The sequence below is a fragment of the Ylistrum balloti genome, unplaced genomic scaffold (assembly GCF_031769215.1).
Source record: "Ylistrum balloti isolate Yb309-2 unplaced genomic scaffold, AGI_CSIRO_Ybal_v1 Utg370448, whole genome shotgun sequence".
In the NCBI taxonomy this organism is placed as follows: domain Eukaryota; kingdom Metazoa; phylum Mollusca; class Bivalvia; order Pectinida; family Pectinidae; genus Ylistrum; species Ylistrum balloti.
Window position 1 is genome coordinate 732,951 of NW_026782298.1, and position 15,331 is coordinate 748,281.

General features: G+C 39.7%; 1 protein-coding gene across 1 annotated transcript; it reads right to left on the reverse strand.

The window, feature by feature from the left end:
- Positions 1-2,105: 2,105 nt before the first annotated feature.
- On the reverse strand, positions 2,106-14,785 carry LOC132554844 (uncharacterized). Its single transcript, XM_060219167.1, has 4 exons — positions 13,012-14,785; positions 11,882-11,984; positions 3,685-3,775; positions 2,106-2,546 (listed from the first exon to the last, which is right to left on the reverse strand). The coding sequence occupies exons 1-4, from the start codon at positions 14,783-14,785 to the stop codon at positions 2,106-2,108; spliced, it is 2,409 nt and encodes an 802-aa protein (XP_060075150.1).
- Positions 14,786-15,331: the final 546 nt, after the last annotated feature.

A 15,331-nucleotide genomic window follows, 5' to 3' on the forward strand; every position in this document is an offset into this window, starting at 1 on the left:
GATTTTATCCTCCACAGAGTGACTTCAAAGCCTATCCAAATGTATCATTTCTCAGTCATTTGATAAAAAATGTCTGAAATTTGTTTTAATTTTAACTTCAAAAGTTTCATAAAATTTCCTAGGCAATGAAAACTCACTTTCAGGGATATAGCAGAAAAAATTGATATTGTTGTTGATTGTGTCCTACCTGACCACTTCTTTGGTGCGGGAAACCCCTCTCAGCGCTGCTGACGTCATGCGATAATTTTTCGGGAAACCCCTCTCAGCGCTGCTAACGTCATGTGATCATTTTTCGGGAAACCCCTCTCAGCGATGATAATGTCATGTGATAATTTTGAAAACGTGGTAGTTCATTTTGTGAACACGAACCCATGAGACATGACAGCGGCAGTAGTGACACAGCAAAATTTTTCGGATTTTGTTAAGAGTGTGGCAAATTCTATTTGATAACTCTAAGTCAATTCAGAGTAGCGAAATAAGTAACATTGATCGTCAACCGATTTAGGCGGGAAGCCATTTTTGTTTTCAGACGACGTTTTGTGCGCATGCGTAATCATATATGACGCAGAAAATTACATATCCAGACTGTTGATCAAAAGACAAGAATTTTTCCTTATTATAATTATTAATTGATCTCTTTATGTACATATTTCATCAAAACCTATCTACCTTTGTTCATGAGATGAATCACATGATTGATACAATGATAATAACACAGACAATATTGAATATATTTACATAAACACTCTAAAAAAGTGACAGCTCAAAATAGATCGTCCATTACCAATACTTTTGTATGTAAATTCAAATGCAAGAACTATATTAAATTACAAGTATAATTTCCTGAAATCATTTTCCAATTTTCGATAGGCTTTCATATTGAAAAATGTAAGCCATGATCGATCGTATATACCTTGATTAAGGAAGGAAAAGCTGATAATAATGATCATGTCTATCTCGCTAGGGCCTTATGATGACGTTCATTTAAGCACTTACCATTATTCTTCTTTTGATATAACTATATAAATGAAATAATTCGCTCCCTCAACTTTCAGTGAATTCTGTTCAAAGATCTGTTACTGTCAGCTTACTAGTCCTTCGTGAAAAAGAGCGGCGTTCTGTTACGCCCATATATCTGGTGCATCGTGCACAGATTGTGAGATTCTGACGAAACAAATGACGTCATACTTGGAAGCGAGGCTGCGTCCACCTGGTTTTACTTTATAAATACTAAATGGATTGCTTCTGTGGTACCAGATATCTCACACTTTTATCAGTCACTTATTCTTCCTGGTATAAACCGAGGTTGTGTAACTTCTGTGGTACCAGATACCTTACACTTTTGTCAGTCACGTATTCTACCAGGTATAAACCACGGTTGTGTAACTTCTGTGGTACCAGATATATAACACTTTTGTCAGTCACTTATTCTACCTGGTATAAAACACGGTTGTGTAACTTCTGTGGTACATACCAGATATATAACACTTTTGTCAGTCACTTATTCTACCTGGTATAAACCACGGTTGTGTAACTTCTGTGGTACATACAAGATATATAACACTTTTGTCAGTCACTTATTCTACCTGGTATAAAACACGGTTGTGTAACTTCTGTGGTACATACCAGATATATAACACTTTTGTCAGTCACTTATTCTACCTGGTATAAACCACGGTTGTGTAACTTCTGTGGTACATACCAGATATATAACACTTTTGTCAGTCACTTATTCTACCTTGTATAAACCACGGTTGTGTAACTTCTGTGGTACCAGATATATAACACTTTTGTCAGTCACTTATTCTACCTGGTATAAACCACGGTTGTGTAACTTCTGTGGTACCAGATATCTTACACTTTTGTCAGTCACTTATCCTACCAAGTATAAACCACGGTTGTGTAACTTCTGTGGTACCATATATCTTACACTTTTGTCAGTCAGTTATTCTACCTTGTATAAACCACGGTTGTGTAACTTGTGTCCAGTTCCACATTTACCTGACACGTGCTCTTTATTGAAGGATAAATTGGTCTGATGACATCTAAAATTACTGAGAAATGTCCAGTAAAGTTTTGAGTTTCAACTTTTTCCATTGGGTCCACTATCGTAAGAATAGAGCCAGTTGTCGCTGTATAGTTTTAGAAACATCCTTTTTGGGGGGTATAATAATGAGCTGCGGAGGTGGAGCTTCCTGTGGTTCTGGAGCGGGTTTCCGTTTCACTGGACACAGATGGAAAAAGCCTCCGCATGCGTTTGTCCATGGTACAATACAGCAGTTTAGTACATACCGAACACATCGCTGTAAACAGTCGAACATACAAAGCCTCGTGTTCAGTAGGATTGGACTAAGGCACCAGACATGCGCAAAGGCGATGTAGGCAAACTGGCAGGCCCAAGCGCTGGCGATGCATGGACCAGTAAAGACGGTGAGGAGACCGTAACAAAGAGTCGAACAACATGAGTAACATATTTCCGAACAGTCCCAAACGATATCGAGGCTCTCTGGTGATTTCTGCTCAGCTAGAATGTCATGAAAGTGGATCTGAATAGAAAAAAAAATAAATAAAAAAATATATATATCAAAATATCACAGTCACAACGTACCACAGGTGTAATATATAAAAAATATCACAGTCACAAGGTACAACAGGTGTAATATATCAAAATATCACAGTCACAAGGTACAACAGGTGTAATATATCAAAATATCACAGTCACAAGGTACAACAGGTGTAATATATCAAAATATCACAGTCACAACGTACAACAGGTGTAATATATCAAAATATCACAGTCACAAGGTACAACAGGTGTGATATATCAAATTATCAGTCACAAGGTACAACAGGTGTAATATATCAAAATATCACAGTCACAACGTACAACAGGTGTAATATATCAAAATATCACATATCACAGCGTCACATATGTACAACAGGTGTTATATAATGAAAAGCGTTACAACATAATATACAAAATATCACAGTCACAAGGTACAACAGGTGTAATATATAAAAAATCACAGTCACAACGTACAACAGGTGTAATATATCAAAATATCACAGTCACAAGGTACAACAGGTGTAATATATCAAAATATCACAGTCACAAGGTACAACAGGTGTGATATATCAAATTATCACAGTCACAAGGTACAACAGGTGTAATATATAAAAATATCACAGTCACACGGTACAACAGGTGTAATATATCAAAATATCACAGTCACAAGGTACAACAGGTGTAATATACATGTCACAAACATGTCACAAGGTGCAACAGGTGTGATATAAAAATATCACAACATGTGACAACGTGACATATATAAAAAAAAAGACGTGACATGACGATATGTGTAATATACATAATATCACAGTCACGTACAACATGTGAGACGTGACATGACGATATGTGAGACGTGACATGACAACATGTGAGGCGTGACATGACGACATATGAGACGTGACATGACGATATGTGAGACGTGACATGACGACATGTGAGACGTGACACGACGACATGTGAGACGTGACATGACGACATATCAGACGTGACATGACGACATGTGAGACGTGACATGACAACATGTGAGACGTGACATGACAACATGTGAGACGTGACATGACGACATATGAGACGTGACATGACGATGATGAAAAGATGACGTGTTTCCTACTTACCGTGATATGTTTGTTTAGGCCATTAGGGTCACGTGACGGAGGAGGTTTGGGTTGTACTTTATTTTGATGCATCATGCAACAGATCCAGGTGCTGAGAAGATAGAATCCCACAATAAGTTAAAGTGTAATATTAAGAAATGTTTAGTTGTTATATATAAAAATAGTCACAAGTTACAACAGGTGTTATATATCAAAATTCACAAGGTACAACAGGTGTAATATATTAACTGTGATATAAACAGTCCTGGTGTTTAGCTGTAATAATTAACTGTGATATACAACAGTCCTATATATTAAGCTGTATCAGTAATTAACTGTAATATATAAAAGTCCTGGTGGCTGTAATAATTAACTGTGATATAAACAGTACAACTGGTGTTAATATATCGTAATTAACTGTGATATACACAGTCCTGGCATGTTTAGCTGTAATAATTAACTGTGATATAAACAGTCCTGGTGTTTTAGACACATGTTTCATAACAAATAATTAAATGTGATATACACAGTCCTGATAAAAGTGACATGAAGCTGTATGACATAATTAACTGTGATATACACAGTCCTGACATGTGTTTAGCTGTATTATAATTAACTGTGATATAAACAACATGTGAGCTGTAATAATTAACTGTGATATGAAACAGTCCTGGTGTTAAGCTACTTACCGTGATATGTTTGTTTAGGATTAAACGGAGGAGGTTTGGTGTTTACTGTTTATAATTGATATATAAACAGTCCTGGTGTTTAGCTGTAATAATTAACTGTGATATAAGTTAAAGTGTAATATTAAGAAATGTTTAGTTGATATAAACAGTCCTGGTGTTTAGCTGTAATAATTAACTGTGATATAAACAGTCCTATTGTTAAGCTGTATCGTAATTAACTGTGATATATACAGTCCTGGTGTTTAGCTGTATTATAATTAACTGTGATATATACAGTCCTGGTGTTTAGCTGTATTATAATTAACTGTGATATATACAGTCCTGGTGTTTAGCTGTAATAATTAACTGTGATATACACAGTCCTATTGTTAAGCTGTATCGTAATTAACTGTGATATAAACAGTCCTGGTGTTTAGCTGTAATAATTAACTGTGATATACACAGTCCTGGTGTTAAGCTGTATCGTAATTAACTGTGATATATACAGTCCTGGTGTTAAGATGTATCATAATTAACTGTGATATAAACTGTCCTGGTGTTAAGCTGTATCGTAATTAACTGTGATATAAACAGTCCTGGTGTTTAGCTGTAATAATTAACTGTGATATAAACAGTCCTGGTGTTAAGCTGTATCGTAATTAACTGTGATATAAACAGTCCTGGTGTTTAGCTGTATCGTAATTAACTGTGATATACACAGTCCTGGTGTTTAGCTGTAATAATTAACTGTGATATAAACAGTCCTGGTGTTAAGCTGTATCGTAATTAACTGTGATATAAACAGTCCTGGTGTTTAGCTGTATCGTAATTAACTGTGATATACACAGTCCTGGTGTTAAGCTGTATTATAATTAACTGTGATATAAACAGTCCTGGTGTTTAGCTGTAATAATTAACTGTGATATAAACAGTCCTGGTGTTTAGCTGTATCGTAATTAACTGTGATATACACAGTCCTGGTGTTTAGCTGTAATAATTAACTGTGATATAAACAGTCCTGGTGTTTAGCTGTATCGTAATTAACTGTGATATAAACAGTCCTGGTGTTTAGCTGTAATAATTAACTGTGATATAAACAGTCCTGGTGTTTAGCTGTAATAATTAACTGTGATATAAACAGTCCTGGTGTTTAGCTGTAATAATTAACTGTGATATAAACAGTCCTGGTGTTTAGCTGTAATAATTAACTGTGATATATACAGTCCTGGTGTTAAGCTGTAATAATTAACTGTGATATAAACAGTCCTGGTGTTTAGCTGTAATAATTAACTGTGATATATACAGTCCTGGTGTTAAGCTGTAATAATTAACTGTGATATAAACAGTCCTGGTGTTTAGCTGTATCGTAATTAACTGTGATATAAACAGTCCTGGTGTTAAGCTGTAATAATTAACTGTGATATAAACACTCCTGGTGTTTTGCTGTATCATAAAAAATATATGCTGTTTTAAACAACAATGTGTTACACTGTATATATGATGTTTTAAACAACGACAGGAAAATCTGATTTTGGATTGAGAAACCCGCCAATGAATGCCATTGCCGTGACTACAGACAACAAAAATATCGTTATTACCTACTAAATTGATGGTCAATATAAAAAAAACTCACCACAGTTAGTGTCAGTCATCTCCGATCATCGGTTAGTGTCAGTCATCTCCGATCATCGGTTAGTGTCAGTCATCTCCGATCATCGGTTAGTGTGAGCCATGGTGATCACTTGGACGGCATACACACACTCCCGAGGAACATATACAGGTATGTCGTACACATGATTCACAGTTAACGGGTCACCTTTTTAATCTTCAAAAACAATCTGATATCAAAACAAATCTCAATACATTATTTTCTTGTGTAAAACCAAGAGCCATATCTCCACGTGTCAGTAGCGGCTGGTACACGGTGACACACAGTAAGCTTGGTACCGACACACAGTAGGTCTGGTACTGACACACAGTAGGTCTGGTACTGACACACAGTAAGCTTGGTACCGACATACAGTAGGTCTGGTACACAGTAGGTCTGGTACTGACACACAGTAAGCTTGGTACCGACATACAGTAGGTCTGCACACAGTAGGTCCGGTACCGACACACAGTAAGCTTGGTACCGACACACAGTAGGTCTGGTACCGACACACAGTAGGTCTGCACACAGTAGGTTTGGTGCCGACAAACAGTAAGCTTGGCACCGACACACAGTAGGTATGGTAATGTCAAGTGTTTTAATGGTTGTCGTTCAGAGTGTGTATACACAGGTAAATATAACCACGCAGGACAACAGACGTCACCAGTTGTCCGAGATCTAAGGACACTCCAAGGTGTTAAATTAGCTGTGCAATAACGACGGTCAAAGGTTTATTGCTGTAGCTTAAACGAGTTAACTATAGTATTCGTGAGATAAATAAGCGATTTCCATTGTGATTAAAACTATTTCTCGTGGAAACAGGTTGATTTTTCCATCATGTACACTACCATACCTCATTCTAATCTGACGGAACCTCTTGTTATGAAATCGTTCTTCTCCAAAAAAGGTGAACGGCGGAGTGAATATATGGTTGTGAAGCGTATTTCGTAAAATCGAGTGGTTAGATATTCCAACAGATTATTGACATGCCTATGGGAACCAACTGCACCCCTCTGTTGGCTAACGTGTTCTTGTTTTCATACACGGTTGAATTTATTGAAGAGCGTATCAAAACAGGTAACACCTTGCAAAGTCGTTTAACTTCACCTTCAGATATGCTAATGACGTCTTGTCTCATAATAACAAGAAATTCATTGACTACATCAATCGTATATCCACAGAACCGGAAATCAAAGATACGACATACTCTTCTACATCAGCTGCTTATCTCGATCTTTTCCTACAACGAAACCAACATGGACAGCTTTCCATCAAGATGTATGATAAATGTGATGATTTTAATTTCCCTATTGTGAATTTTCCATTTCTGGATAGCAAAACTCCTGCATCTCCAACCTATGATATTTACATGTCACAGTTGATTCGACGTTCAAGAACCTGGCCCCCATTATCACGATTTTCGTGCAAGAAGTCGTCAACTGACTGACAAACTCGTAACACAAGGATTAAAAAATTATGGAGAAGTTTTACTGTTATATTTCTTTGTACGACATGACGCTGGACGTATTTGTGCTTGCCAGTGTGCCTGTTGGTTCCGTTGTTGTGTACCTTGTTCTCATTACAGAACGTGACGTTACTTGGATTGACCAATGTTTGCAGGTGTCGTGGATGAAGCAGAAGACGCTTACTCTTCCGGAATACCTGTTCTTATGAAATAAAAATAGAAAAAAACAATATGGTCTCCCTTCCATAAAAAATATACCTGACGCTATGAGCATTCGACCCAGACTTTTTCTAGACCCGATAGTGTGAACTTTGCCACTGTGCTACCAGTATGTTATTCCTTAATTACACATTAACCGTAGAGGTTGAAAAATGTCATTAATTATTTCTAAAAATAAAAACCAATCACTGTTTGTATCAAGGACCCGTACAGCTGAATCAGTCGCTACATATTTGTAATTAGCATTGATATTAATAACGATTACAGTTTGTGTTCAACACAAAGGACAACTGCCTAAGTTCATAGAAACTTATCTGGCAAAGGCTACAAAAGGCTCAATATGGAGGGTTGAAATACAGGGACGTATAATCCATACCGACCATCCCTTATCAAAACTAGTAGGAAGAACATTAATGCTTGAGAGAACTAAGTATGAATGAAGTATCGACGATCTCAGACTTCTATCTGTCTGTTCGTCCATTGGAAATGTGTTATATACTGATATAGACCTACAGGACGGCCCATGACCATATTATATAAATCTTTCCGTCTGTTCGTCCATTGGAAATGTGTTATATACTGATATAGACCTACAGGACGGCCCATGACCATATTATATAAATCTTTCCGTCTGTTCGTCTTTTGTATATGTGATACATATTGATATAGAACTTACAGGACGGTCCGTTACCATATAATATAAATCTTTCCGTCTGTTCGTCCATTGTATATGTGTTACAAATTGATATATAACTATAGGACGGTCCGTTACCATATTATATAAATCTTTCCGTCTGTTCGTCCATTGTACATGTAATACATATCGATGTAGACCTACAGGACGGCCCGTGACCATATAATATAAATCTTTCCGTCTGTTCGTCCATTGTATATGTGATACATATTGATATAGAACTATAGGACGGTCCGTTACCATATTATATAAATCTTTCCGTCTGTTCGTCCATTGTATATGTGATACATATTGATGTTGACCTACAGGACGGCCCGTGACCATATAATATAAATCTTTCCGTCTGTTCGTCCATTGTATATGTGATACATATTGATATAGACCTACAGGACGGCCCATGACCATATAATATAAATCTTTCCGTCTGTTCGTCCATTGTATATGTGATACATATTGATATAGACCTACAGGACGGCCCATGACCATATAATATAAATCTTTCCGTCTGTTCGTCCATTGTATATGTGTTACATATTGATATAGACCTACAGGACGGCCCGTGACCATATAATATAAATCTTTCCGTCTGTTCGTCCATTGTATATGTGTTACATATTGATATAGACCTACAGGACGGTCCGTGACCATATAATATAAATCTTTCCGTCTGTTCGACCTTTGTATATGTGTTACAAATTGATATAGACCTACAGGACGGTCCGTGACCATAAAATATAAAACTTTCCGTCTGTTCGTCTTTTGTATATGTGATACATATTGATATAGAACTACAGGACGGTCCGTGACCATATAATATAAATCTTTCCGTCTGTTCGTCCATTGTATATGTGAAACATATATATTGACATACAGGACGGCTCCTGACCATATAGTAGAAGTGTTTGACTAGAATCCAAGCCCTTCTGTATAAGTACCGTTACAGAAGATTGGTAAACAATCATTGAATTGTTAGATCTATAATGGAAATCCATTACGGCTGTCGTGTCACGTATATATACAGGTTACCAGTGACGTACTTAGTGGTCAGTGTCCACTTCGTCACGGCGTTAAGTCAATGAATCAATGTTTAATCAAAATATTGTGGGTAAGGATCGGTCTTACTCTGACGGGTGTATGTATATGGGGACTTTTCACTGACGTAGTATAGACATGTATACCCTCTCTATATACAGTAAGTAATGGAATATTAACAACACTGAGAAGTTTGTAAAATCTCGACCCACTGTCAACATACAGATACGTACAAGGCAATACCAGATTTTTATTGTGTGGTTCACATTAAGGACACAAATTAAAAAGGTCACTTTAATAAGTATCATTCATTTACAAATACAAATATAAACATGATTTTGATCAAAATATGGATGAAACTATATAAAATGTAATTGATTTTCATGTTTATAGCCCCCTCTTCTCGGTTCTATACTGTCTGAATGATAATTTATCAATCGCTAAATGAATAGTTTTTCTCGCTAGGAATGGTTTATACCGCCTCGTAGGAATACTCTAAATACAACATACTTCAATACTGACTTAATTTCAGGTTCCTTTTAGATGTAACGTTCATATTGTTGTCAGAATAAGTAACAGTGGTAGATAAGTTTAATCACAAAATCACAAGAGAGTTGTCTCCCCTTCACTAATTTATCGAGAAATAACGAGTATGATTTTGATAATATAATTTAATGACAGGAAGGTTGTGAATCATGTAAATGTCAACTTATTCAATAATAACATTTTCTTTTGAAATGGTGGCAAAAACAGGATTCTTGTTTGTTTAACCTGTACCATATCTGAGTCCAACTTCACACCTGTAACACATCATCAGGTTAAATTCCATCAGAATATACGATATCTTTACAGTAATACCAGATTAAAAGTGAAGATATAACCGTTTTTTTTATGTTTTCTAACTAATACCGATATTTCTCTCAATCAACTGATTCTACCAAATTATGGCATCAGTTATTGTCGTCTTCATGGACACCCGACCTCAAATGATGATAGGACACCTACCCTGACTGTTCCTGTCCCATAGGACACCTGTCAACATCCTACCCTGACTGTTCCTGTCCCATTGGACACCTGCCAACATCCTACCCTGACTGTTACTGTCCCATAGGACACTTGTCACGAAGGACACCTGTCAACATCCTACCCTGACTGTTACTGTCCCAAATGACACCTGTCAACATCCTATCCTGACTGTTCCTGTCCCATAGGACACCTGTCAACATCCTACCCTGACTGTTCCTGTCCCATAGGACACCTGCCAACATCCTACCCTGACTGTTACTGTCCCATAGGACACTTGTCACGAAGGACACATGTCAACATCCTACCCTGACTGTTACTGTCCCAAAGGACACCTGTCAACATCCTACCCTGACTGTTCCTGTCCCATAGGACACCTGTCAACATCCTACCCTGACTGTTCCTGTCCCATAGGACACCTGTCAACATCCTACCCTGACTGTTACTGTCCCATAGGACACTTGTCACGAAGGACACCTGTCAACATCCTACCCTGACTGTTACTGTCCCAAAGGACACCTGTCAACATCCTACCCTGACTGTTCCTGTCCCATAGGACACCTGCCAACATCCTAGGACACCCTGACTGTTACTGTCCCATAGGACACTTGTCACGAAGGACACCTGTCAACATCCTACCCTGACTGTTACTGTCCCAAAGGACACCTGTCAACATCCTATCCTGACTGTTCCTGTCCCATAGGACACCTGTCAACATCCTACCCTGACTGTTCCTGTCCCATAGGACACCTGCCAACATCCTACCCTGACTGTTACTGTCCCATAGGACACTTGTCACGAAGGACACCTGTCAACATCCTACCCTGACTGTTACTGTCCCAAAGGACACCTGTCAACATCCTACCCTGACTGTTCCTGTCCCATAGGACACCTGTCAACATCCTACCCTGACTGTTCCTGTCCCATAGGACACCTGTCAACATCCTACCCTGACTGTTACTGTCCCATAGGGCACTTGTCACGAAGGACACCTGTCAACATCCTACCCTGACTGTTCCTGTCCCATAGGACACCTGCCAACATCCTACCCTGACTGTTCCTGTCCCATAGGACACCTGTCAACATCCTACCCTGACTGTTCCTGTCCCATAGGACACTTGTCAACATCCTACCCTGACTGTTCCTGTCCCATAGGACACCTGACAACATCCTACCCTGACTGTTCCTGTCCCATAGGACACCTGCCAACATCCTACCCTGACTGTTCCTGTCCCATAGGACACCTGCCAACATCCTACCCTGACTGTTCCTGTCCCATAGGACACCTGCCAACATCCTATCCTGACTGTTCCTGTCCCATAGGTCACCTGCCAACATCCTACCTTGACTGTTCCTGTCCCATGGGACACCTGCCAACATCCTACCCTGACTGTTCCTGTCCCATAGGACACCTGCCAACATCCTACCCTGGCTGTTCCTGTCCCATAGGTCTCCTGTCAACATCCTACCCTGGCTGTTCCTGTCCCATAGGACACCTGTCACGTAGGACACCTGTCAACATACTATCCTGACTGTTCTTGTCCCAAGACACTGACACCGTAACATGGTCACCTGTGTAACAGGATCTAACACGGTAATCTGTGTAACAGGACCTAACACGGTAATCTGTGTAACAGGATCTAACACGGTAATCTGTGTAACAGGATCTAACACGGTAATCTGTGTAACAGGATGTAACACGGTAATCTGTGTAACAGGATCTAACACGGTAATCTGTGTAACAGGATGTAACACGGTAATCTGTGTAACAGGATCTAACACGGTAATCTGTGTAACAGGGTAATCTGTGTAACAGGATCTAACACGGTAATCTGTGTAACACGGTAATCTGTGTAACAGGATCTAACACGGTAATCTGTGTAACAGGATCTAACACGGTAATCTGTGTAACAGGGTAATCTGTGTAACAGGATCTAACACGGTAATCTGTGTAACACGGTAATCTGTGTAACAGGATCTAACACGGTAATCTGTGTAACAGGATGTAACACGGAAATCTGTGTAACAGGATCTAACACGGTAATCTGTGTAACAGGATCTAACACGGTAATCTGTGTAACAGGATGTAACACGGTAATCTGTGTAACAGGATCTAACACGGTAATCTGTGTAACATGGTTTAACACGGTAATCTGTGTAACAGGATCTAACACGGTAATCTGTGTAACAGGATCTAACACGGTAATCTGTGTAACAGGATCTAACACGGTAATCTGTGTAACAGGATCTAACACGGTAATCTGTGTAACAGGATCTAACACGGTAATCTGTGTAACAGGATCTAACACGGTAATCTGTGTAACAGGGTAATCTGTGTAACAGGATCTAACACGGTAATCTGTGTAACACGGTAATCTGTGTAACAGGATCTAACACGGTAATCTGTGTAACAGGATCTAACACGGTAATCTGTGTAACAGGGTAATCTGTGTAACAGGATCTAACACGGTAATCTGTGTAACACGGTAATCTGTGTAACAGGATCTAACACGGTAATCTGTTTATCACAGTAATCTGTGTAACAGATGTAACATAGTAATCTGTGTAACAAGGTGAAACGCGGTAATCAGTGTCGTACTGTCCTGTACTAGAACCGGAGCCTCATTAGTGACTACACTGACAACCGTCGTACTGTCCTGTACTAGAACCAGACTCTCATTAGTGACTACACTGACAACCGTCGTACTGTCCTGTGCTAGGACCGGACTCTCATCAGTGACTACACTGACAACCTTCGTACTGTCCTGTATTAGAACCAGACTCTCATTAGTGACTACACTGACAACCGTCGTACTGTCCTGTGCTAGGACCGGAGCCTCATTAGTGACTACACTGACAACCGTCGTACTGTCCTGTGCTAGGACCGGACTCTCATCAGTGACTACACTGACAACCTTCGTACTGTCCTGTATTAGAACCAGACTCTCATTAGTGACTACACTGACAACCGTCGTACTGTCCTGTGCTAGGACCGGAGCCTCATTAGTGACTACACTGACAACCGTCGTACTGTCCTGTACTAGGACCGGAGCCTCATTAATGACTACACTGACAACCGTCGTACTGTCCTGTACTAGAACCAGACTCTCATTAGTGACTACACTGACAACCGTCGTACTGTCCTGTGCTAGGACCGGAGCCTCATTAATGACTACACTGACAACCGTCGTACTGTCCTGTACTAGGACCGGAGCCTCATTAATGACTACACTGACAACCGTCGTACTGTCCTGTGCTAGGACCGGAGCCTCATTAATGACTACACTGACAACCGTCGTACTGTCCTGTACTAGGACCGGAGCCTCATTAATGACTACACTGACAACCGTCGTACTGTCCTGTACTAGGACCGGAGCCTCATTAATGACTACACTGACAACCGTCGTACTGTCCTGTACTAGGACCGGAGCCTCATTAATGACTACACTGACAACCGTCGTACTGTCCTGTACTAGAACCGGAGCCTCATTAGTGACTACACTGACAACCGTCGTACTGTCCTGTACTAGAACCAGACTCTCATTAATGACTACACTGACAACCGTCGTACTGTCCTGTGCTAGGACCGGAGCCTCATTAATGACTACACTGACAACCGTCGTACTGTCCTGTACTAGGACCGGAGCCTCATTAATGACTACACTGACAACCGTCGTACTGTCCTGTACTAGGACCGGAGCCTCATTAATGACTACACTGACAACCGTCGTACTGTCCTGTACTAGGACCGGAGCCTCATTAATGACTACACTGACAACCGTCGTACTGTCCTGTACTAGAACCAGACTCTCATTAGTGACTACACTGACAACCGTCGTACTGTCCTGTACTAGGACCGGAGCCTCATTAATGACTACACTGACAACCGTCGTACTGTCCTGTACTAGAACCGGAGCCTCATTAGTGACTACACTGACAACCGTCGTACTGTCCTGTACTAGAACCGGACTCTCATTAGTGACTACACTGACAACCGTCGTACTGTCCTGTACTAGAACCAGACTCTCATTAGTGACTACACTGACAACCGTCGTACTGTCCTGTACTAGGACCGGAGCCTCATTAATGACTACACTGACAACCGTCGTACTGTCCTGTACTAGAACCAGACTCTCATTAGTGACTACACTGACAACCGTCGTACTGTCCTGTATTAGAACCGGAGCCTCATTAATGACTACACTGACAACCGTCGTACTGTCCTGTACTAGATCCGGAGCCTCATTAGTGACTACACTGACAACCGTCGTACTGTCCTGTACTAGGACCGGAGCCTCATTAATGTCTACACTGACAGCCGTCTTACTGTCCTGTACTAGAACCGGAGCCTTATTAGTCACTTTCGTGAACATCCTGTTATTTAATCTATATTTAGACATGGACAGTGGCCACTATTTTGTAATTAAGTCGGTATTTGCGGTATGGTCTGTCGTAACCATTGTTTTAAATAATCTCAATTTAATGGATGGACGACTTTTCTTTAATCTCTTTTTGACAAATGGACTGTCGCGAGCATCCTGTTATATGATGACACATCGGAGGAACAGTTATCAGTAGATTGGTGAGGTATGTCCTGAAAGATCACATATTTCTCAACCACTCAACATCTTTACGATATCCTTCACTGTGAATATTAATCTATTTGAGTATAACGGAATAGAAGAATCACTAATTATTTATTTTGAACACATTTGATCATCGACTTTAAGTAACCTATATACAGATTTAACGCGGGGTATGTCTGATAGTATCGGCTGCTTTCAATGTCCTCTTTATCGAGGTCAGTTCCAGTCAAATTAAGATTGTGTTCGTGGGTCATGACGTCATGACATTGAAATAACGTGTAGCTAAGGTGATGGATGGACGGTAATGTGTGTGTTGTGATGTTGACAGATGAC